At 34.9% G+C, this 21807-nt stretch overlaps 2 protein-coding genes across 4 annotated transcripts; both read left to right on the forward strand.

Moving 5' to 3' along the window:
* Positions 1 to 3160, forward strand: LOC121987695 (probable protein ABIL3). 2 transcript variants are annotated; one of them, XM_042541429.1, is made up of 10 exons: positions 1 to 151; positions 269 to 412; positions 1478 to 1560; positions 1654 to 1804; positions 1879 to 1978; positions 2112 to 2207; positions 2302 to 2329; positions 2409 to 2524; positions 2611 to 2705; positions 2825 to 3160. In XM_042541429.1, the coding sequence occupies exons 2-10, from the start codon at positions 302 to 304 to the stop codon at positions 2993 to 2995; spliced, it is 951 nt and encodes a 316-aa protein (XP_042397363.1). In that variant the 5' UTR covers positions 1 to 151; positions 269 to 301; the 3' UTR covers positions 2996 to 3160. The 2 variants fall into 2 exon arrangements, with proteins under 2 accessions (XP_042397363.1, XP_042397364.1); XM_042541430.1 differs by having other exon boundaries at positions 2305 to 2329.
* A 1297-nt stretch (positions 3161 to 4457) lies between these two features.
* LOC121985212 (ubiquitin-conjugating enzyme E2 10-like) lies at positions 4458 to 14093 on the forward strand. Of its 2 annotated transcripts, none has more exons than XM_042538518.1 (5): positions 4458 to 4597; positions 4691 to 4779; positions 8655 to 8782; positions 12953 to 13057; positions 13693 to 14093. In XM_042538518.1, exons 2-5 carry the CDS (start codon positions 4710 to 4712, stop codon positions 13834 to 13836), a joined length of 447 nt encoding a protein of 148 aa, XP_042394452.1. In that variant the 5' UTR covers positions 4458 to 4597; positions 4691 to 4709; the 3' UTR covers positions 13837 to 14093. The 2 variants fall into 2 exon arrangements, with proteins under 2 accessions (XP_042394452.1, XP_042394453.1); XM_042538519.1 differs by having other exon boundaries at positions 4524 to 4597; positions 4700 to 4779.
* Positions 14094 to 21807: the final 7714 nt, after the last annotated feature.

The following is a 21807-nucleotide window of genomic DNA, read 5'->3' on the forward strand; positions in this document are numbered from 1 at the left end:
TCCCTCATTTGTCTCTGCGCTCGACCTGCTTCCCTCAGCAGCTCACAAGGAAGAACCGAAGTCTGCTGCTCGTGACGGGCATCCATCGTCTTCTCCTAGTGGAGCGTCATCAGGCATGGTCCTCAGTTTTGGTTGATGACAGCACTACAAGGTATTGCCCCGGATTTCTTTGCTTCCCGAGTTTTTCTTCTTGCGTGTGCTTCTAGAGACTGGGAAACCAGATGGCGATGGGAATTTGCCCATGTGTTTTTCTTCCTCTGGTTTTCAGTAGCAGTGCGAGGGCAAATCGAGGCCTTTTGTCATGCATCCTTCGTCACCTTCTGGATCTTCTTTATCCGGCGATTATCAGGAGGCCTCGTGCGTGGATGACCTCCCCCACCAGCAAAGCCTGCTCTTTTCAGATGGCCTCAAGGTGCTTGCTCGAATACCCTCGGCTCCGCATCCCCATTTTGTTGTTGTCTATCCCTTCTATTTCTTCTATGGGTACAGAGGCAGGGCAGCATAATGCATAGGTTTTCGCGCTTGCAGGAAGTTCCCTAGTTCTCACCTTCCGGATTTTGGTCTAATTCAAGTAGATCTTTAAAGCGAGTGTTATTGTAGATAATTTGGTATTTGGGTTTCTGTTTCCTAATTGTCGCTTCAATTTATGTTATTGATGTTAGGAATATTTTGTTCTCCTTATGCACATGTAGATCGATTATGACATCTTTGTCACCTACAAAAAAAAATTTTGGAATTTTTATGATGTTTCTTTGTATATAGTTCCATTCTTCTAAGAGCACATTCACAGTATATCAATTTTGGAATTTTAATCATGTTTCTTTGTATATAGTTCCATTCTCCTAAGTGCACATTCACAGTATATCACTATGCGAGCAATAAATCTAATTAAACTCCGGTGAATTATTACACAAATCTCACTGGAATAGCAAGACAAGGAATGTTTTACAGTCTTGCTTAGATTATATCTTGCCTTTTGAGCTCATAAATATGTCATGAAACTTAAGAGTTTGGGTTAAATTATAGTTCATATAAATTTTAATATAATACAAGAAATTAGGTCATAGGCTCAAGTGTTCTATCTGATATTTCTTCTGGTCATTCTCCACTCCTCTTTGATTGTCATATTGATTTTGAAGCTTGGCTTAGCTTGATCGCGAGGGAGTTCGTTAGATTATACATATTATGAATTAGACCCTCTCCAAACAGATCAATTGTTTGTAGATTTTAGTAGTCTAATGAAATATAAACACTCTCATTGTAATATTGGTTTTCATAATTTGATCATATATTAGGTAAAGGATTTTGTAGATAATTAGGGCAAGCTGATCAAACTAGGAGGTTAATCATACAATTCTGTTTTGGTAATTCTTTTCTTCCTCAATAGCTGGAGTAAGCTTTTCACGGTGTGAGACTTAATATGCTAGGCACCTCTGATATACTGTATAAATATAAATTACCTTTGTTTCTTCATCAGGGCTTGAGGACCATGAGCTTGCAGTTAAACTCAGCAGCTGAGTATTTTGAATTATCTTACATTAATGATGACCGGAAAGAAACGTATGTTTGAATCTACCTAATGCCATTCTTAGTTTAGGTGAATGAGATACATATGTTAGACATTCTCATAACTTGGAGCTTTGTCTCGTGCAGAGTGATGAGAGCATTGAAAGAATATGCTATTGAGGCCATTGTTAATGCAGTAGATCATTTAGGTTCAGTGTCATACCAGGTCAATAATCTTCTCAATGAAGAGGCTGATGAGATCTTTCTAGCAGAGTCAGAATTATCTTGTATGGAGCAGGTATAGTTTATTCAACTATTTTTGTGCATTGTGCTCATTAGTTATGCAACATCTGATCAGTACCCTAATTTCAGAGACTTTGTACATGGCAAGCATGTATTGACCAAGAAGGACTTTCTCAACAGTCTCTTTTGATTAGACCCCCAAAGCATCACAAACACTACATTCTGCCAGGCAAATTACCAATCTTGATCCTATCTATATAACGCATCATTTTCTGCATCCCACATATCTCTCCACCAGGTTTCTGGCTGTCGCTTCATTCAATATCTTAATATTACTTAATTTTGCCTTCTTGCAACGTTAGGTGAATCCATGGTTGATTCTGACACACAACCCATCCTGAAATTTGAAGGATTCTATTCAGCTAACGAGAGCAACACAGTACAATATCACCAGACTGGTAAAATCATCCTTACATCCTTATATTGTACTAGTAATATATGGACTAGAAGGTAAAAAATTCTATAATAACATAGTGTGCGGTGCTTGATCAGCAGCTAGGCGTAAGCTATCTCCAATGAGGTATGTCACTCTCCAAATAATAATGCTGAATTCTTGAATCAGAATCCAGATTGGTCATGATAAATATTTATCTTTGCAGGAATTCTCGTTCAACATCTCCTTCACCCCCTCCTCCCGTAAGAGAAAGCATGTTGCCCCCACCTAGAATATGTTCAACTCCACCTTTGCCACACGAAGAGAAGATCATTTCTAAAGGTATTCTCTATGGAGTTGGCAGCTAATTTAATGGCTTAGTACAAACAGAAATCTATATGATGGACATTTTGTACTTTGAAATATAGAAAGAAGAGCAAGTTCACCACTTCGAGCTTCTAGTCCACTTATACGTGCAAAATCAGTCTCAAACAGACCAAGTATTCCCAACTCATCCATGCAGGTAACACTAATACTTCTCTCCTTAGGTTTGTCCATTCAGTTCAAAGTGAACTAAATCGAACCAAACTTTGTATTTATATTTTTACAGCTGTATGTTTTTTTTTTCCTTTTCCTTTGCAGTCGCAGTATACTCTGGAGTCTCAAAAGTCACTTCCAACAAGCATTTCTGCCGAACAGACAGATCATAAGCTCAGAAATTCAACAAAGAAGAGAGGATTCCTTAAGAGCTTGCTTTCGCGGAATAGATCATGTACTGATGAATCCTTGTACAGCTACTTGGATGAATATTGATCAAGTTCCCAAGAGTATAACTTAGCTACTCCTCTAATAGCCACAAACAGCCATTTTCTTCATTAATTTTTTCCATGTTAAAATGGTATGATTTTTTGTGTTCTCTGTTATAGGCAGATGAATCATTGTCCAAGGCAACAAATATAATGCCCAAAGTTTGAGCCATCTTGTACTTCCTGATCGACCATAAATCTTTATCATTAAATTCTCCATCGTCTACATTGTGCGCCTTAGATCATGCCTTTCAGTTTGTAAGCTTCATTGTTTTCACAAGTAGAGGAGTAGATCCTTGACACGAGAATATAAGACAAAGAGAACAAGTATAGAGTAGATCCTTGACACGAGATTATGAGACAAAAAGGAAAAAAGGCTATTACCCTATCTCTATTTCTTCCTTTCTATTATTTTTGCCCCTGGTTTTGCTCTTAAAACACTCTCAACCCACAGTCCTTTTTTCCCAGAACTCTGGTCCTTTATGGTGCTGCGATAGATTATTTAGGTTGTCTCTTAAGTATTTGTAGTTCGATCTATCGTTATGATTTATTTACATAATTTTTTTTTTTAAAAATGGAGGATATAGGATGTTGATTTCTGAGTTAATTATCACTCACGCTTTCTGATTTATCCTGATGATCGATAAATTTTTTTTCTAAAATTAAAATGATCATCTCAAAAATAATCAATAAACTAATTAAATTTATTATTATTTTTTTATTCCCCTACTTTCGGCCCACGCTTAAAAATAATTATGTATTTTATAATAATTTAGGGCTTTTAGTGCGATTTTTAAAAATCGTTAGTATATTTTAATAACTATAATTTAGTTAAAATTTAATAAATTGTTGAGAATTTATATATTATTTTTATTTTAACAATCAATTAAATCTTAGTCTAAAGTGAATAAAATATGCTATATGATCTTTATAAATTTTATTTTGTTGGCACCTGACATAAAATTGGTTCGATTAGTGGAGTTAAGGACCTAGAAGTGAACAATTAGTTTAAAACTAAAACTAAATTCGACCGAATTAAATAAATTTACATTAATTTTTTTTTTACAAATTGAACTGATTAAATTTTATCATTAAAATTAAATAAATCAAACTGAAATAAAATTGATGAATTCAATCAGTTACCAAATTAATTTAAATATTTTTCTAATTATTAAGGATGACTGTTATTATATTAGTTGATGGATAACATTTTAATTTAATCGTTTTAACTGATTTTAAAATAAATAAATAAATTGATATTTAAAAGAAACTAAAGTTTTAAATTGACTAATCTTTTGTTCACCCATCACATTTGTTGATGGAGTATATACGTTAAAAATATACTTTAAAAAGTATTTAGAAAAAGGACTTCGTTAAAGTGTGCTTCTAAAATGTAAGTTAATATTTTAAACGAATGAAATTACCTTAAAAATACTTTCGTGGATGCCGTCATTAATACAACACTGTCACTTGTACGAAATTACTTTGCAGAAGAACTTGCTGTGCGCCATAAATGCGTGTCGCTACTCAAAGAAATGGTTCCCCTTCCTCTTTCGCCGTTCCGTGGACGAACCGCGTGAGGTAGAGGCGACCAGCAATCCCTATAAAGGTACGCGGCCTCCGCTCTCGGGTCCTCGTTGGGATTTCGGTCCTTCTCCTTCGATTATCGTTCGTTTCCTTTCGATTCTGGTTGAATTTGTAGGAGAATTAGGTCTTGCTTCATGGCCTCGAAACGGATTTTGAAGGAGCTCAAGGATATCCAGAAGGATGCTTCCACTTCCTACAGCGCAGGTAACTTCGCCTGGGTCGGAAAAATTCTGCCTTCTTTTATGTTTCCCAGCAATTGGTTCCTTCAAGTTTTTGGGACATGGATCTGAACTTTTAGGGAGGGATGGAGCGGTTTCCGTGATTCGGATGAGTAGATCTCATGTTGTCGATATTAACTATGTGTTTGTTGTTTCCTGGTAATTGTAGTTAGAACACTTTCGTAATGATTTTAGGATCTATTTGATGGGAAATCAGAATCATTATTATCATTCTTCACGTTTTCTAGTAGAGGGGATAGAAGTTTTCACAGATTTGCATCTGCTCTGTCTAGAGGAGTTTTTGATTTTTTTTTTTTTTTTTTTTTTTTTTAATGTCGTGTGTCAATATGCGAGTTGAATGTTAGACGAAGTATCGAAGGAACCAATCCACATTTAAAATTGAACACGATAAAGAAATTTAGAAAATTGTTACTGATTCAAGATATAATCAATATCTATAAAATATCATTGATGATATCACCCTCGGGTGACTGTCACCATAAACAAGGATCCACCTATGCTTTCTGCAACACACCAGGGCCCTCTTGTGTTTACCATTCCTTGTCCCCACCGCCCATGCCAATCCATGGCTGATGCTTGCTGCTGTCCTCCTAGTCATGGCTGCTGCTCTGCCAGCCTGTACATCTGCTCATGCCTCATGGAGAACAGAACATAGTTTTCAGAACATGATATGCAAGATCTGTGCTGGCTGATCTTTTATTTTGGTTGATACCCAAATTTCAGAACATGATACTTTGAATTTTTCTATTTTCTCTTCTTGATAGTATTTTGATAATTTTCAACCTTTTTGGTCAAAGTTTTCATGTTAAAATTTTCATTGACGGTGTATTCTATCTTAATAAGCAATTATTTATTTGATAATAGAATTAGTGATGTCTATGGAAGAAGCCATAATATTTCATAAGGTTGAAAATTGGGACTCTGAGGTACCCAACTGATATAAGAGTTGGTAAAAAAAGAGGAAAGAAGGAAAGAGCAGAGTTGAAAGAAGTGTGGATAATAAGGGCAAAAGAGGAGGAAGATAAATGGAAACAAGGCCATACCAAAGGAGAGTAATTCAATTTACTAACCCATGAAACATATTGTCTAATAGAATAGTAAAACCTCCTATGTATGATTTGCATCCAAATTACCTACTTACAAACTAATATACCACTTTTAGTCAAACAACGCACTAAGCTTATTCAGTGAGAGAAGTACTTATATAAAAAGTTAAAATATAAACATAATAAAAAAAAATTAATGTGGCAGAGATGAGAATGTTAAGATAAATCGATCAAATTTCTAAAATAAAAAAGTGTTAATGCTCATGAACAATTAGGTGTAGCTCTAATAGGCTCTAATAGATATAAAATGAGAGGAAGAAAATAGCATCAGAGAATACGAACATGTTTGAAAACAATTAGTAGTATATTCTATAGTTTAAAAAGTTGAATCTAATGATTTAATTAATTTGAATATTAAGCGTGATATCTTTTGACTTGATTTGGATGTTTGAACATACAAATGAGGTATACACTTATGCAGAAAATTAGGAATGATTTTCTAGGACACTCGTGACATTCAGGTGCCTAGACCCCCTTGCCAATAGCATATGGTTCTATATTTCTAGTACCTATTAGATTAGGAGATTAATTGAAAGAAGGGAGTGGAAGAGCTAAACGTGGCTTTCCCCCCTTATTTGGTTATGAGCAAATAAGGAAGGACAAATGCAACTTGAGATTGTTGATGATGACATAATTAATTCTATTTCATTTTTTGACTCAATTTGGAACTTTGAACATACAAATGGGATATATACTGCTAGGAGATTAGGAAATGATGTTTTAAGTCACTCATCACAATTCATGTGCTTGAACTCCCTAGGCCAAAAACATATGTTTCTACAATTTTAGCGTTTGTTTGAATTGGAGAATAATTGACAGAATGGAGGGAAAGAGTGGAAAAAAACTTTATCCCTTGGTTTTTTGAGTAGAAAAAGGAATGTGTAGTTTCTCTTTATTATAACTTTGGATAGGTAAATAACAAAATCGAGATAAAGTGGATTGAAAGAAGGAGAATTAATTTCTTCCAAACTCACAGTTGGCAATTCCATTCCTTGACACAAAACCAAAAGGACATGGAGGAACAACAATCAAGCCTTTATCCCTATAAGTGGGGTCGGCTAAGTAGGGTATATACTGCATTCTAAAAATGTTCTTGACAACATTCTAAGCTAAATTTAACTTTTCCTCGCTTGTACTTGGATTTAATGAATGGGTCACTTGATTGGGTAGAGAACTTGAGTATTCATTATCACCTATTGGGTTGCAAAAAATTTGGGTTACCCCTATTGACTGATTGGGTTGGTTAATTTGACTCAATCATTTTTTATAGGTTTTTAATTTTCTTATAAATTATTATTGTCATCTAGACATGGGTTTGAAGAATAACTTGTCAACGTATCATGTTTGGATCATCTTGAAGGAGGTATTCTTATAATTGTTACTAAAAATTTCAAATCTACGCTATGGAGCATCTCTTGTTTAGTTGGATTCACCACATGGTAGGTTTGCAAAATTGAGCAAAGGTCGATTCCCGGCAAAGCCAGCGGAAATATCCTCTCATGCAGTGGCTTGCTTCGGTTTTTGATTTACTCCCTCCCAATTGTGTGGGACAGTCGTAGTGGGGCCGTTAGGGTCACAGATTTCACCTTTTTTTTGTAGAATTGTTTAGTTGGATTCCCATTGCTCATTGGACTTTGGGGCAGGGATGGACCAGGTCAATTAAACCTACATAGGATTATGTGAGAGCATTAATTGTTTAAGATGTTATACTTATTAGAAAGATATTCTAAAAACAATGAACATTCTGATCTTCTCTTCTATTAATTCGTTCATTCTAGCAAGAAATAATTTCTTCTCTACTCCTTGTTTGTTCCTTTAACAACTTTATGCTCACCTACATTCTTTCACTTTGCCTATCCAGACAAAGCTGTAAATCCTGAAAGAACTATTAAATAAAATATAAATCAATTTGGAGCCTGATAATATAAATATCTTAGATCAATAGAGAGACCCTTACTAGAATCTAGGTTCAATAGGTTATGAAGTCAACAAAGCTGATGGATAGAGATGAGAGTATGCATCTTGACTGATGAAAATTTTAGATACGCACCCTTTTGTCTTTTCACAATTTTGGCGTAAGTATACAGTGTGGTATCAAGAGACCAAATGAGGCTTGAATTTTATTTATAGTGGTATTGAAAGATCAAAAATTTTTATTTGAAAGGTGCCAGTATCCTGTTTCCAATGGTTTCCAACATTTATAGCTGCATCAACACTAAAGGAAGAAACTTATTATGTGCAGGTGGCTGTTTGGTTTATGTAGTTATCCAAAATGTGACATTATTGTTTTCAACACTTTTTCTGCTGATGCATACAAGTGCTGTTTAGATTTAGAGTGGCAATTTGAGCAAGCAGGTAATAAATGACTTGCATCAATTGTGACTTGTAAGATGAAACTGGACAATAAAGTAATTTCAAAAAGTAAAACATGAATGGATCATTTCATATTTGATAACTTTCCTCAAGCTTTTATATTCCATGTAAGCTTAACAATACTTCAGAAACTAACAATAATTGGTTAAATTCATTATTGGTAACATGTGAATTATACCCATAGATGTATTGTGTAAACTGCAAGCTTAACATATTTTCAGTTACAACTTTGGGCTAAATTGATTATTTTTAACAAAAATATTATGTGACTAAATTTGGATCTGTACGAAAAAATCTGTGTTATTTGTTAGCATGCTGCTGTTTATTCGTTACACTACCTTTGATTACTGGAATTTGATAGGTCCTGTAGCGGAAGAAATGTTTTACTGGAAAGCAACAATAATGGGTCCTCCAGATAGTCCTTATGCTGGGGGTGTTTTCCTTGTGGCCATCCACTTTCCTCCTGACTATCCTTTTAAACCACCTAAGGTACCCTAAGAAAATTGCTAACTGCTTTAATTCATTATTTTACCTCATTTACATGTCTTATTCTTCTATGTCTGTAGGATACAATTTCTAATAAAAACTCCAATTGGAGGTTTGAACTACCCTTCTTTATTTGCCAATATTTCACTAAGTATTATAGTATGACATAGCAAGCATGTTTCATGATGAGGTATACAGGAAGGTCACTATGTTAACATATCAACAACAACAACACAACAACAACAACCAAGCCTTTTCCCACTAGGTGGGGTCGGCTGTATGAATCCTTTTACACCATTAAGCTCTATCTCCTATTATATCATCATCTATATTTAAATAAATTTTATCTTGTTTTATTGTTGCTAACCAAGTCTTTTTTGGTCTTCCTCTTCCTCGTTTGATATGCATGTTTATCATAGTTTCACATCGCCTAACTGGAGCATTTATTGGTCGTCTAAGTACATGTCCGTACCATCTTAAACGTGTCTCTCGGAGTTTGTCCTCAATAGATGCAACTCCGACTTTCTCTCTAATGCTCTCATTCCTTATTTTGTCCATCTTCGTATGTCCACACATCCACCTTAACATCCTCATCTCTGCAACTCTCATCTTATGCTCGAGTCATAGCCCAACATTCAGCTCCATATAACATAGCAGGTCTAATAGCGATTTTATAGAACTTACCTTTAAATTTAAGAGGTACTTTACAGTCACATAAAACACCCGACGCTCCCCTCCATTTCACCCATCCTGCTTGTATTCTATGTAAGACGTCTCTCTGAATCCCTCTATCATTTTGTAAAAATGATCCTAAATATTTAAATCTCTCGGTTCCGGGCAACTCGTCCTCTCCTATCTTAACAATTGTTTCATTACTTCTAATATTGCTAAATTTAAATTTCATATATTCTATCTTTAATCTACTAAGCTTAAAATCTTTCCCTTCTAGTGTTTTCCTCCAAGTTTCTAGCTTAGCATTTACTCCTTCACGTGTCTCATTTATCAAAATAATATCATTTGCAAACAACATGCACCACGGTACTGTGTCTTGAATGTTCACAGTGAGTTCATCCATAATTAGTGTAAAAAGATAGGGACTTAGGGTTGATCCATGATGTAACCCTATCTTTATTGGAAATGCTTCAGTTACAACGCCTGAAGTCTTTACTCTGGTCGTTACTTCCTCATACATATCCTTAATTAGTTCAATATATGTCACGCTAACACCTCTTTTTTCTAAAATTCTCCATATAATTTCTCTTGGGACTCTATCATAAGCTTTTTCTAAATCAATGATACCATGTGTAGATTTTGTTTTTGCTCCCGATATTTTTCAATTAATTGTCTAAGTAGATGTATAACTTCTATTGTCGACCTTCCAAGCATGAACCCAAATTGATTTTCTGTCACTGTGGTCTCTTTCCTTAATCTTTTTTCTATTACTTTTTCCCAAAGTTTCATAGTATGACTCATTAGTTTAATAGCCCTATAGTTTGCACAATTTTGTATGTCTCCCTTGTTCTTATATAAGGGAACTAGAGTACTTATCCTCCATTGATCAGACATTCTTTTCGTTTTCAATATCATGTTAAATAATTTTGTAAGTCATTCAATACCTTGTTTCCCTAAATACTTCCATACCTCTATCGGAATATCATCTGGTCCAACGGCTTTTCCATTGTGCATCTCATTTAAGTTTGTTTTACTTCTGAAGTTTGAATTCTACGATAAAAATTAAAATTTCTATGCTCATTTGACCTAATTAAATTACCTAAGTTAAGTTGATCACTTAAACCTTCATTAAAAAGTTGATGAAAATATCTCTTCCACCGCTCTTTTATTTCTCCATCATTTACTAATACCCTATTACATTCATCTTTAATATATTTTATTTGGCTAAGATCTCTTGTTTTCCTTTCTCTCACTTTAGCTATTCTATAAATATCTCTTTCCTCTTCTTTTGTATCCAATTTTTGATATAACCGTTCAAAAGTTTCATTTTTTGCTTCACTCACTACTTTCTTAGCTTCTTTCTTGGCTATTGTATATTTTTTTTAAGTTTTTCTCGTTCTTACAAATATATAATTCCTTATAAGCTATTCATTTTTCCTTCACTTTCTCTTATATTTTCTCATTCCTCCACCAAGATTCTTTACTTAATGGTGCATGTCCCTTTGACTCACCGAGTACACTCTTAGCTACTATTTTCAACTTTGATATCATCTTATCCCATGTTGTATTAGAGGCATCGTATATCTCAACTAATGTTTGTACTTCTACCTTCTCCTTAAATATATTTTGTTTTCCATCCTTTAACTTCCACCACTTAATTCTAGGAATTGTATATATTTTCTTTCTATTGATACTATGTTTGAGGCGTATATCCAACACTACTATCCTATGTTGGGTAGTTAAGCTTTCTCCAGGGATGATTTTGCAATCTTTACAAATCTTTCTATCCTTCTTCCTAACCATAAGAAAGTCAATTTGCGATTTATTATTCCTACTTTTGAATGTGACTAAGTGTTCTTCTCTTTTCTTAAAAAACGTATTAGCTAATATAAGAAATCTAATATAGTTTTCCCTTCCTCATTCCTCGTTCCAAACCCATAACTCCCATGTACTCTCTCATATTCTTCATTTTTCACTCCGACATGCCCATTTAGATCACCTTCTATTAAAATCATTTCACTTGGTGAAATATTTTGTAATATTTCATCTAAGTCCTCCCAAAACCTTGATTTGGTAGCTTCATCTAATCCTACTTGTGGTGCATATACGCTAATTATGTTCATAGTTTCTTTCGCCACTATTATCTTAAGGGCTATAATTCTATCTCCTTTTCTAACTACTCCTACAACTTCATCGTTTAACAAATTATCTACAATGATACCCACTCCATTTCTTGCTTTACTCTTTCCAGTGTACCATAACTTAAAACCCAAGTTCTCTATCATCTTTGCCTTCTCGCCTATCCATTTTGTCTCTTGTACACACAAAATACTAATTTTTCTCCTAATCATCATATCTACTACCTCCATTGATTTACCAGTGAGAGTTCCTATATTCCATGTTCCAAATCTTAGATTATTAGTTTTTGTATCATAGTTGTTCTTATCTAACCTATGGTGTGAGAACTTTTGCCTATTTAACACTACACCCAAGTTCTCATGGAGATGTAGCGGTCCTTGCTGAGACGTTACAGTCGGACCCTGTAACGCGAACTCTTGCATATTTATCACTACACCCGAGTTCTGGAGATGTAGCGGTCCTTGCCGAGATGTTACAGTCGGACCCTGCAACGCGTTCCTTCCGGGGTACAACCTAGCATTAGCACAATAGTTTAATGGATTCATTCATTGAATATTTGTCATAGTTTAACGCTGGCTGACAACCTAACGCAACCCTCCTCCTTTATCCGGGCTTGGGACCGGCCATGACCGGTCATCATGGGCGGAGTTACTATGTTAACATATCAAAAGGGATTTATTTGACATGTACATGGCACTGGCAAATTTATACTTTAAAAGGGGTATCTAGCTGACCTTTCTAAGCTTGTTTGGGGTGAGTAGCTGATGTTATAGTTTCTAGTTGACAGCTAGCGATTAATGAGTATTCAATAATTGTCTAACAAAGGAAAAAGGACTCCCCTTGAGATATAAGGGTTTGCTTCATTTTGTGCTGGGAGTTTACCAACTTCTTCATTTAGCCCCAAGTAGCAAAGGATTTCCATTTTACCTCATTTAACACCATTGTGTCAGAGCCAATTATCATCAAAATTACACTATTTAAAGAACTAAAACCACCACATGGGTGGAGTTTGAGGAGGCCTACGTTTCTAGTGCTTGTAACATTGCATCATACATGGACTTGGATGCCTCACTCTCATTCTCACGTGAGAATGCGCACACTATGTCACTCTGCTCAAAGCAAACAAAGATCAACCTGCTGTTCGATCCATTCTCAATGGAACTCATGAACTTAACAGTGACTGAACCATATTAGTTTTCTTGTCCTTCCTCTTTGTATTCTTCTTTATCTTCTTTTTGATGTTCTTTTACTTTTCCTCTTCCTTCCATTCCATCACTAATCTTGTTGGCACAGTTAACTGTACTGATCTGCACCATGTTAAAAAAGTAAACTTGCATCATGCCTTATTTATTGTTTATGCAGGTTGAATTCAGGACAAAGGTCTTCCATCCAAACATTAACCGCAACGGTACCATTTGCCTTGACATTTTGAAGGAGCAATGGATTCCTGGACTGACCATTTCCAAGGTTATTTTGACAATTTTCATAGTCACATGTTGCTCTAGATAAAAATAAATATTGTTTAGCCCTTGACCTCAAAGACAAACTTGTCCCATAAAAACATTTTACTTGTACTTTATCAAGCTTTAAGCAGGATTTGAGGTTGAATTGTTAAAATATTTACACTGCAACGATTTGGAAGTTGTGTTGATATCATGTAGGAATTCAGCTGAAGCTGAAGCTTCATTCTTGAACCTAATTTTAAATTAAAAATCTATCAATAAAATGCTACATAATCATATTCGATGAGCCTGTGGCTGTGAAAGCTTCATCAATTATCACAATCACCAAGATTATAAATGAACATGTTAGTTAATCATTCTGTTTACGAGCTTATAAATTAGCACATCTAACAACATTATATTAGCTTGTCCATGAGTCTGTCATTAAGATCCAATGAGCTCGTTCATGAGCTTAATAAAGTCTTATATATCTTTTTAGCTTCATTTGTGTAGCTAAGCTGTTGTGGCAGAGTTTGGACGAGCCTTACTTGAGTTAACCGCAGAGCCACTGGCTAGCTGCATAGCTCATTTTCAGCTCCAGCTATATACGTAATCTTTAGACTGTCTGACTTTATATCAATTGCTTATTGATTGTTCCAGGTGCTGCTATCCATCTGTTCTCTCCTGACAGATCCAAACCTAGATGATCCGTTGATCCCAGAGATTGCCCACATGTACAAGACTGATCGGAACATGTACGAGGCTACTGCAATAAGCTGGACCCAAAAGTATGCTATGGGCTAGTGAATTTGTTAAGGCTGACTGGACATGGAAGTCACTCTTATTCACTAGAATGAAATTGTTGTGTATCTAAGCCACATTTTACTATGTATTGCTGCCCTTCCGAAGGTTGGGATGTCCGAAGGAAGCAATTTAGACACGCTTTTGGAGTTACTTCGGGTGGTAAAAGGTGAGACGGCCTTTTTATACATCATAGTCAGACCTTTAATTGCTTAGGTTTGAGTTTGAGATAAATAAATATTGATTAATGGCCTGCCAAACTCACTTTGAATATTTTGTAAGAAAATTATCCTATCCTAATGGTCAATTTTTAGTTAGAGAATATATTTAGATGAAGAAGGAATGGCAGGATAGAAGTACTTTTAAGGAAATTTAAAATTTTATTATAGTTATGTTGAGGACATTTTGTTCAACAAATTCATAACTAAATGGCTATGATATACGGAGAGAATAAAAAACTAAATTAAATGAATTAACCAAATTTATGGATGATTTACCGATTAGTTAGAGATTTATAAGTACATTTACTTAGGAATTTATTAATTAATATTTTTATTCTAATTTGTTCAATTTAACTAAATAAAAAAATTTAAAATTAAAATTAAACTGATTAACTAATATAACCAATTTTGTTAGAAATAAAAATCAAAATTCTAAAATAATCAAATTGGATTTTTAAATTCAATCAGTTCAGTCATTTGTCGGTTTAATTGAATTTTTACTCATCCTATTTGGCGAGCTCGATCGCTAGGCTACAAGTATTTGGTAGGTGGAATGTGGCACTAAACCGTCTACTTTAAAATTAATTAACTTACAAGATCAAGATATTTGGTAAACAAAAAATATATAGTTTGGTGGAGTAGCTTCAAACGCTATTAAATATCTCTCTCCATTTCCATATCTAATTACAATAATGACTTAAACCTCCCAAGGCAGAGTCCGATGGTAAGTGGTAGGTGCTCTGACAAAGATAAAAAAATTACTCTTTAACTTCAATTTCTTAATTTACTCTCTGCTAATGATATAGGACCTCATCTTCTAGAGTAGGGTAAATAACTACGACGGTAGGTGCATCCTTTGGATCTAGGATGTGTCTACTTTGGATGTTACAAGAGATGTAGTTATTAGTGTTCAAGGAACGAGAGTTTGTCGGTGCACCCTGGATCTAAGATGTGTCTACTTTGGATGCTACAATGAATGTAATTATTAGCGTTCAAGGAACGAGAATCTAATCCTTGCAAGTAGGGACAGACCCAAGAAAATGAGATGGATTGAACTTTAGGTGCGAAAGAAATGGACCAAGTCAAAAACTTTTTTACAACAGAAATCAATATGTAATAAATTTAATAGTGATTTTTTTATAATAGATAATTAAAAAAAATATCTTTTAGCTGGATTAGAGCTCAGGACAGCGAAGATATGCCCCTCCTTGCAAGAGTTAGAACAACCATGACAGTAACGATGTGTTTAATTCCAGTTATCACATAAAATCATGATGTTATGTGATTATCATGTAATCGCATACTAAAGATTACGAGAAAAAAATATAATCTAATATTATTTGATTTATAATATAATTTAATATTTACTATATTACCTTTCATTCAATTATTTTAATAGAATAATATAATTTACCGGTGAAATAGAAGTTGAATGAATCAATTAACTAAATTTTAAATTAAAAAAAATAAAGTTCAATTATCATTGTACTTGTCAACTAAATTTAAGTATGTTGGAATATTGTTGGTGCAATTGTCCTTGAGTCAAAATTGATCAATTTAACTAAGCTCGAGTGGATTCGAGCTTGAGTTTCGATGTTTGGACAATATGTGAAGAAGAGGTCAAATAGGTTAAGGTTGACTGGATAGTTGACAATATGTGAAAGAGAAGTCAAGTAGGTCATGGAATATCAGATACTTGATTAGAAAATCCTAACTGGTGGTTAGACATGGTAAAGTCCTAACTCGAAGGTTAAGTAAGGGCAAAGTCCTAATTCCAAGGTTAGTCAAAGGTAAAGTCCTAACTGCGATGAGGTAAAGGAAAGTTCAAGTGAATTAAGGAGAGTCGTGCGTTGGCAAAGAAAAATCATAACTGCGTTAGGTAAAAGAAAATCCAAGTGGGGCAAGGAGGATTGCACGTTGACAAAAGAAAGTTCTAATTACGTTTAGGCAAAGGAAAGTCCAAGTAGGTCAATGAACACCACACATTGGCAAAGAAAAGTCTTAACTATAGTTTGTCAAAGGAAAGTCTTGTAGGACCTGTGTGACCAACAAGAGGGGGTGAATTATCCTAAAAATAAAATCCAACCTTTCTCGTTCTTTTGAAACTAAGTTAGAGAAACACATGTATGTAAAGAAATTAATAAACTAATTGATGAAAGAAAGAGGCACATAATTTACTTGATTTGCAATCAGAGGATTGCTAATCCAAGACTATGAAAAACTTACAAGCATTGTCCTTCAAGCGGAATAGCCTCGTACAAAGTTGACAACTCATAATCAAAGTAGTAGAATAGAAAAGAAAATAAATTTGTGTACAAGTGATATTCTAAACTACTGAGACCAGAGCTCTATTTATAGTTTGCTGGTCGAATTTGACCGTTTGCTTGAGTGATTTCAATCATCCAAAATAGGGTTCACCCGAACCTATTTCCCAACTTTCTCCTCGAGCAAGTTTTCACTCCGACTTCTCGCCTCTTGGAAACACCGCACGTTTCCTTCTCGTCTGCCAGCCTACTTTTCAGCAACACCTTGTCCCTCAGATGCACCGAGCCCGTCGACTCTCTCCCGTACCATACTTCTCGCTAGCTGCGTCTTTTACTCGACTTTCTATACTCCTAAATTCCTGCACACTTAGACATAAGACATCAAACACACACAAGACCTAACTTAATTCGGTTGATCACATCAAAACTACTTCGGGGTAACTACAAGTCCAAGTGGGTCAAGGAGGACTACACGTTGGTAAAAATAAAATCCTAACTATAGTTAGGCAAAGGAAAGTCTAAGTGGGGCAAGGAGGATCACACGTTGGCAAAGTAAAGTCCTAACCGAGGTTAGGCAAGGGAAAAATCTAAGTGGGTTAAGGAGGACTGCACTTGGTGATCAGAAGTCTAATGGAAAGTTAGCAAAGAAAAAGTCCAAGTGGGGCAAAAGTTGACCGGGCATTTGGCGGTCGTAAGTCCAACAGGGAGTTGGTATGAAACGAGAAAGTTCTAATGTAACAAACTTCCAAAGGCCATAACTTTTGACTCAAACATCGGAATAAAGTGATCTCAGATGCAAAACGAAGCTCATTTAGAGCTCTACACATTTTACTACTTACCAATTAATTAGGTAATCGATTAGAGGAGTCAATTGATCAGGTAATAAATTGGTTCATAAAGCAAAGTACAAAAAGTGTCTTGATCGATTAGGTAATCGATCAAGATCTTCCCCAATCGATTAGGAGAGTTCGTGAGCAAACAGTGAGCTTTTGAATTTATTAGGTGATTGATCGAAGCTGCGTAATCGATTGGGAGAGTTCGTAAGCAAACAATGAGCTTCTGAATTGATTAGGTGATCGATTGAAGCTATGTAATTGATTAGGTAATCCATTGGAAGGAGTAGAAAAGAGTTGTTGTGAGGTTTGAATGGACAAATCCAACGTTCAATTAAGAGTAAGGTCAATCGATTGGAAATCCTAGATCGTAGATAAAAGGTGTTTTCACAATGATTCAAATTACTTCTTCTTCCCCACTCTTCACTGTTAGTTCTTGGATGATTCAGGGCGAAGTGTTGCTACACTTCTGAATCTATATTTTCACACAAAAAGAAAGCAAATAAGGTTCTCATTGTATTTGTGTATTCATTTCCTTGTTGTTGCTGTATTTTACTTACTGTGAGCTTATATGAGGTTTCTCTACCTCCGAATTATTTCCGAGAATGAGTGATTTTCATAGTGGAGTGTGTGCACTGTGTGGATCTTTGAATTAATCATCTCAAGGAGGTAGATACTAAATAAATCTGGGCGTTAGCATCGCTTCAAGTTTTTCCACTGCAACAAATTAACAAAATGAAGCAATTGGAGCTAATCACCCCTCTAGCTCTTGGAGTGTCCTAACACTGCACTATGCCATCGTCTTCACCTTCATCGTCCTTCGCTCGTCATCATTACTGTGCTCAAAAATTGTCCTTCGCCTGCTGTGCTCTCACAACTGTTGTCCGTGCCGTCCACTCCTTCCTCATCCTAGAAGCCCACTTCGCCCGCTGTCACCACGCCTCAAAAATCGTTGTGCTCTCACAACTATAAGTTGTGTTGGCTTTCGTTGTCCACTCCTTCCTCGCCCTAGAAGCCCGCTTCGCTCACTGTCGTCGCACCTTATAAACCGTCAATCGTGCCATCCTTCGTCATCTGCTCCTTCCTCGCTCTAGACACCCACTTCGCCCGCTGTCATCGAGCCTCATAAATCGCCAGTCATCGTCGCTGTTCTCTCACAACTGTCGATTGCGCCGTCCTTCATCATCTGCTCCTTCCACACCCTAAACGCTAGTTCGTCATCTCCTCCTTCCTTGCCCTAGACGCTCCTTCCCCTAGATGTCTGCCTCCGTGAGAAGAACAAGTCGATGATCATTTTGGAAACATTTTGATGTTAACCTCGGAATCGTCAAAAATCACTCATTTCAACGGAATCCCATTATGAGTTTTAACGACATTTGCTGATATGGTGAACTATTACCTAAATCAAATAGAGTTAAACAATATAACTTTATTTCGATAATCAAAATTATTAACACCCTAACCAAACACATCCCTAAAATATGTTGGCTTTGAGATGACAATGGTGTCGGCAATACCAAAATCAATATATATAAAAGGGGATACGTTGTTAATATTAAAATCTTAAGGTATTTAAAAAGGTGCCTAAACCTCGGAGGTTTTTCAAATTTAAATTTAGATTCATCAACCTATATAAATACTTTTTAAAGTATTTAATGTTCAATTAATTATAAACAAAAATAAACTTAAAATGTCATTTAAAAAAAATATAGACATTAATAAGATTTTAAGTCAGTTTAAAATTTTAAAATAGTATTCAAAAGTCTAAATGTATTGATTTGATTTAATTTTACTTTTATAATAATTTAATAATTATTATCTAATAACTTCAAAAGTTACTGATTATATACTCATTTAGAATTAGCTTTAACTTAAATTAAAATTTAAATGACTCAATCAATTGAACTAGACAATACTAAACCCAAATCAAGCCCATGGTATTCCTCACTTCTAAGATTAAGTTGTGTATGATTATAAGCAATACCCTCGAATATAAAAAGTTAAATGAGAGAGGGGAAAGAAAAAGAAAAAATAAATTAATAAAAAAACTAAAAAAGATATTTTTAAAATAGGCAAAAAAGAACGTCCTTTTTCCAAAGTCGTCAAATGGACGAATCATTTGAATTTTTAAATAAAAAAATGTCCAACCCCACCGGCTCACCTTGTCAAATAATGACACAAGTACTATTTACTATGTTAATTAAGATGGATTATACTGATTAAAGTGATATTTTTTTATATATTTTGTATTCAAATAAATACATCATTAGTAAAATTTCAAAAAACTAAAAGCATATATAGAGAAGTAGAATGATCGAGGAAAAAAAAAATAAAAAGTCAGAGAATTTATCATTCGTATGATAGCAAATATAAAAATATAGTTATTATAACACGCTCAATCAATTTAATACTATAACTTCTCAATCAATTCAGAAATTAAATGAGAAATTTAGACATAGAATAATAGGCATTGAAGGATAATGGGATAATATAATTATACACCGCTGAGATGGAATATCTTTGATAAAGCTTTTTGCCCATAAAAAATACAAGCGATTTTCTTTCTCTAAAGGCTGCAAGTAGAGCGTGGAGAGTATTTTAGATTAAAAAATATATATAAATACAGTGTTATTTTTATAAATTTTAAAAGAGGAGTATTCTTTTGATGACATGAATAAAGAATGATACTCTTAGGATTCTAGGACTTTTCATAGGCATAAATAAATACTTAAAATTTAAATTTTATAAACGGAATAAGATATAAATTGGTGGTGCAATCATTAGATTAATATTGACCAATTTAACTAAGCTCAGATTAATCTGAATTTGGTTTTCTATATTTAATAATGTATGAGAAAAATCAAGTAGGTTAAGGGAGAACCAGATATTTAACTAAGAAAGTCCTAACTGAAAGTTAGGCAATGAAAAGTCCTAATTAAAGGTTAGACAACTGAAAGCATTAAGTGGAGATTAGGCAAGACAATGGAAGTTCTAGCGAAACTAAACAATGGAAGATCTATTTAGGAACTAAGCAATGGAAGTCCTAGCTCCAAGTGGGTTAAAGGTTGACCAGACACTACTTAGTGATCGAAAGTCCAACGGAAATATTGGAAAGGAAAAAATCCAAGTGAGTCAAAGGTTGACTGGACACTTGGTGATTGAAAGTCCAAAGAGAAGATTGGTAAGAGAAAATTCCAAGTAAGTCAAGGAGAACTGGACATTTGTTGAGGAAAGTCCAAGTGGGTCAAGGATGATCAGACACTTGGTGAGAAAGTTTTGACAGGTCAAGATTGACCAGATGCTAAGCAATGGAAAGTCTTAATAGGTCACAGACGGTTGGATATTGGGCAATAGAAGTCCTAATAGGTTGAGGTCAACCAGATATCTGGCAAGGTGTGATTTCAACCTCGAAAAGGCTAAATTTAGTGTTAGTAATCGATTGCAAGAAAGTAGAATCAAAACCCTAAACCTTGAATTTCAGGTTTACTACTTGAATCAATTAGTCTGATCATTTGAGTAGTGTCAATCGATTAGAGTGATGGATTGATAGGAGATGCGATTCAAACATAAGTTGTTAGAATTGATTAAGTTGATTGCTTAATCGATTGAGAGTTTTTTTCGCAAGAGAACAGAAGGTGTTAGAATAAATTAGGGCAATTGATTCCCTAATTGATTCAATAGGGGTCAATCGATTAGGCTAATCAATTAAAATATTTTTATGAATGACAGAAAATTTTGGAACTAATTGGGTTAATCGATTAGAGGCTAACTAATCGATTGGTATGACTCACCAATCGATTGGTCAAACAAAAAAAGAGTCACTCTATAAGTTTTGAACGGTCAAGCTAACTTGATAATTGATTGGGGAAGAGGCCAATCGATTATGAGACATTTTTCAATCCGAAAAAACCCTAGAAAAGGGGGGGTTCATGGAGTTTCTTCGATATCAGTTCTTAGGTGTTTAGAAGACAAATGCTGCTATATTTCCTACCGCCAAGAGCCAATCCAAAGCAAGAAAAGAATAATCAAAGCAAGGTTCATATTGTAAAGTCATTTTTCGATTTCCTTTGTAATCTTGTTTGTATTCTCACATTCGAGCTTGTACGAGGCTTCTCTACCTTCAAAAAGTTTCTGATAATAAAACATTCATAGTGGAGCTATGAGTGCGAGGAGCGGACCTTTGGGTTAGTCACCTCAATGAGGTGGATATCAAGTAAAATTCAAGTGTTAGCATTGTGAAGTCTTCGCTTTAAGTTTTCCTTTGTCATTCAAAATTGAAGAAGCAAAGTAAGCTATTCACCCCCTCTAGCTCATATGTATCCTAACAAGTGGTATAAGAGCGAAGCCACTCTTCATCCGACTAATTGCCAGAAAGAACAAAGAGCTAGAGGAAGAAGTTATATTCTTGAAGTCCTTCAATATCAATAAGTCATTGGACTAATCTTCAAAGGTGCTCAAGTGTGCAAATGGATCCCCGTGATAGATTCAGATTTGACATCTGAGTGCCTTCATCATTCAGAATCGAAAGCTTCGATCTTTGGAAATCAAAGATGGAGAACTTCTTGTTGATGGACATAGAGCAATGGTTTACTGTAACGGAGGGAATTGAAGCCCCAACCGATAGCAAAGGAAAATTCCTCAAGAAAAAGAAATGGA

This window comes from Zingiber officinale, chromosome 5B (assembly GCF_018446385.1).
Source record: "Zingiber officinale cultivar Zhangliang chromosome 5B, Zo_v1.1, whole genome shotgun sequence".
In the NCBI taxonomy this organism is placed as follows: domain Eukaryota; kingdom Viridiplantae; phylum Streptophyta; class Magnoliopsida; order Zingiberales; family Zingiberaceae; genus Zingiber; species Zingiber officinale.

What these genes read in the sequence shown, in the direction of transcription:
- LOC121987695 (XM_042541429.1), top strand. Translation starts at nt 302, where the DNA reads ATGCATCCTTCGTCACCTTCTGGATCTTCTTTATCCGGCGATTATCAG. An exon ending in AGAGAAGATCATTTCTAAAG is followed by an intron (nt 2,525 to 2,610) that starts GTATTCTCTATG and finishes TTTGAAATATAG; the next exon opens with AAAGAAGAGCAAGTTCACCA. An exon ending in TTCCCAACTCATCCATGCAG is followed by an intron (nt 2,706 to 2,824) that starts GTAACACTAATA and finishes TTTCCTTTGCAG; the next exon opens with TCGCAGTATACTCTGGAGTC.
- LOC121985212 (XM_042538518.1), top strand. Translation starts at nt 4,710, where the DNA reads ATGGCCTCGAAACGGATTTTGAAGGAGCTCAAGGATATCCAGAAGGAT. An exon ending in TTCCACTTCCTACAGCGCAG is followed by an intron (nt 4,780 to 8,654) that starts GTAACTTCGCCT and finishes GGAATTTGATAG; the next exon opens with GTCCTGTAGCGGAAGAAATG. An exon ending in CTGGACTGACCATTTCCAAG is followed by an intron (nt 13,058 to 13,692) that starts GTTATTTTGACA and finishes TGATTGTTCCAG; the next exon opens with GTGCTGCTATCCATCTGTTC.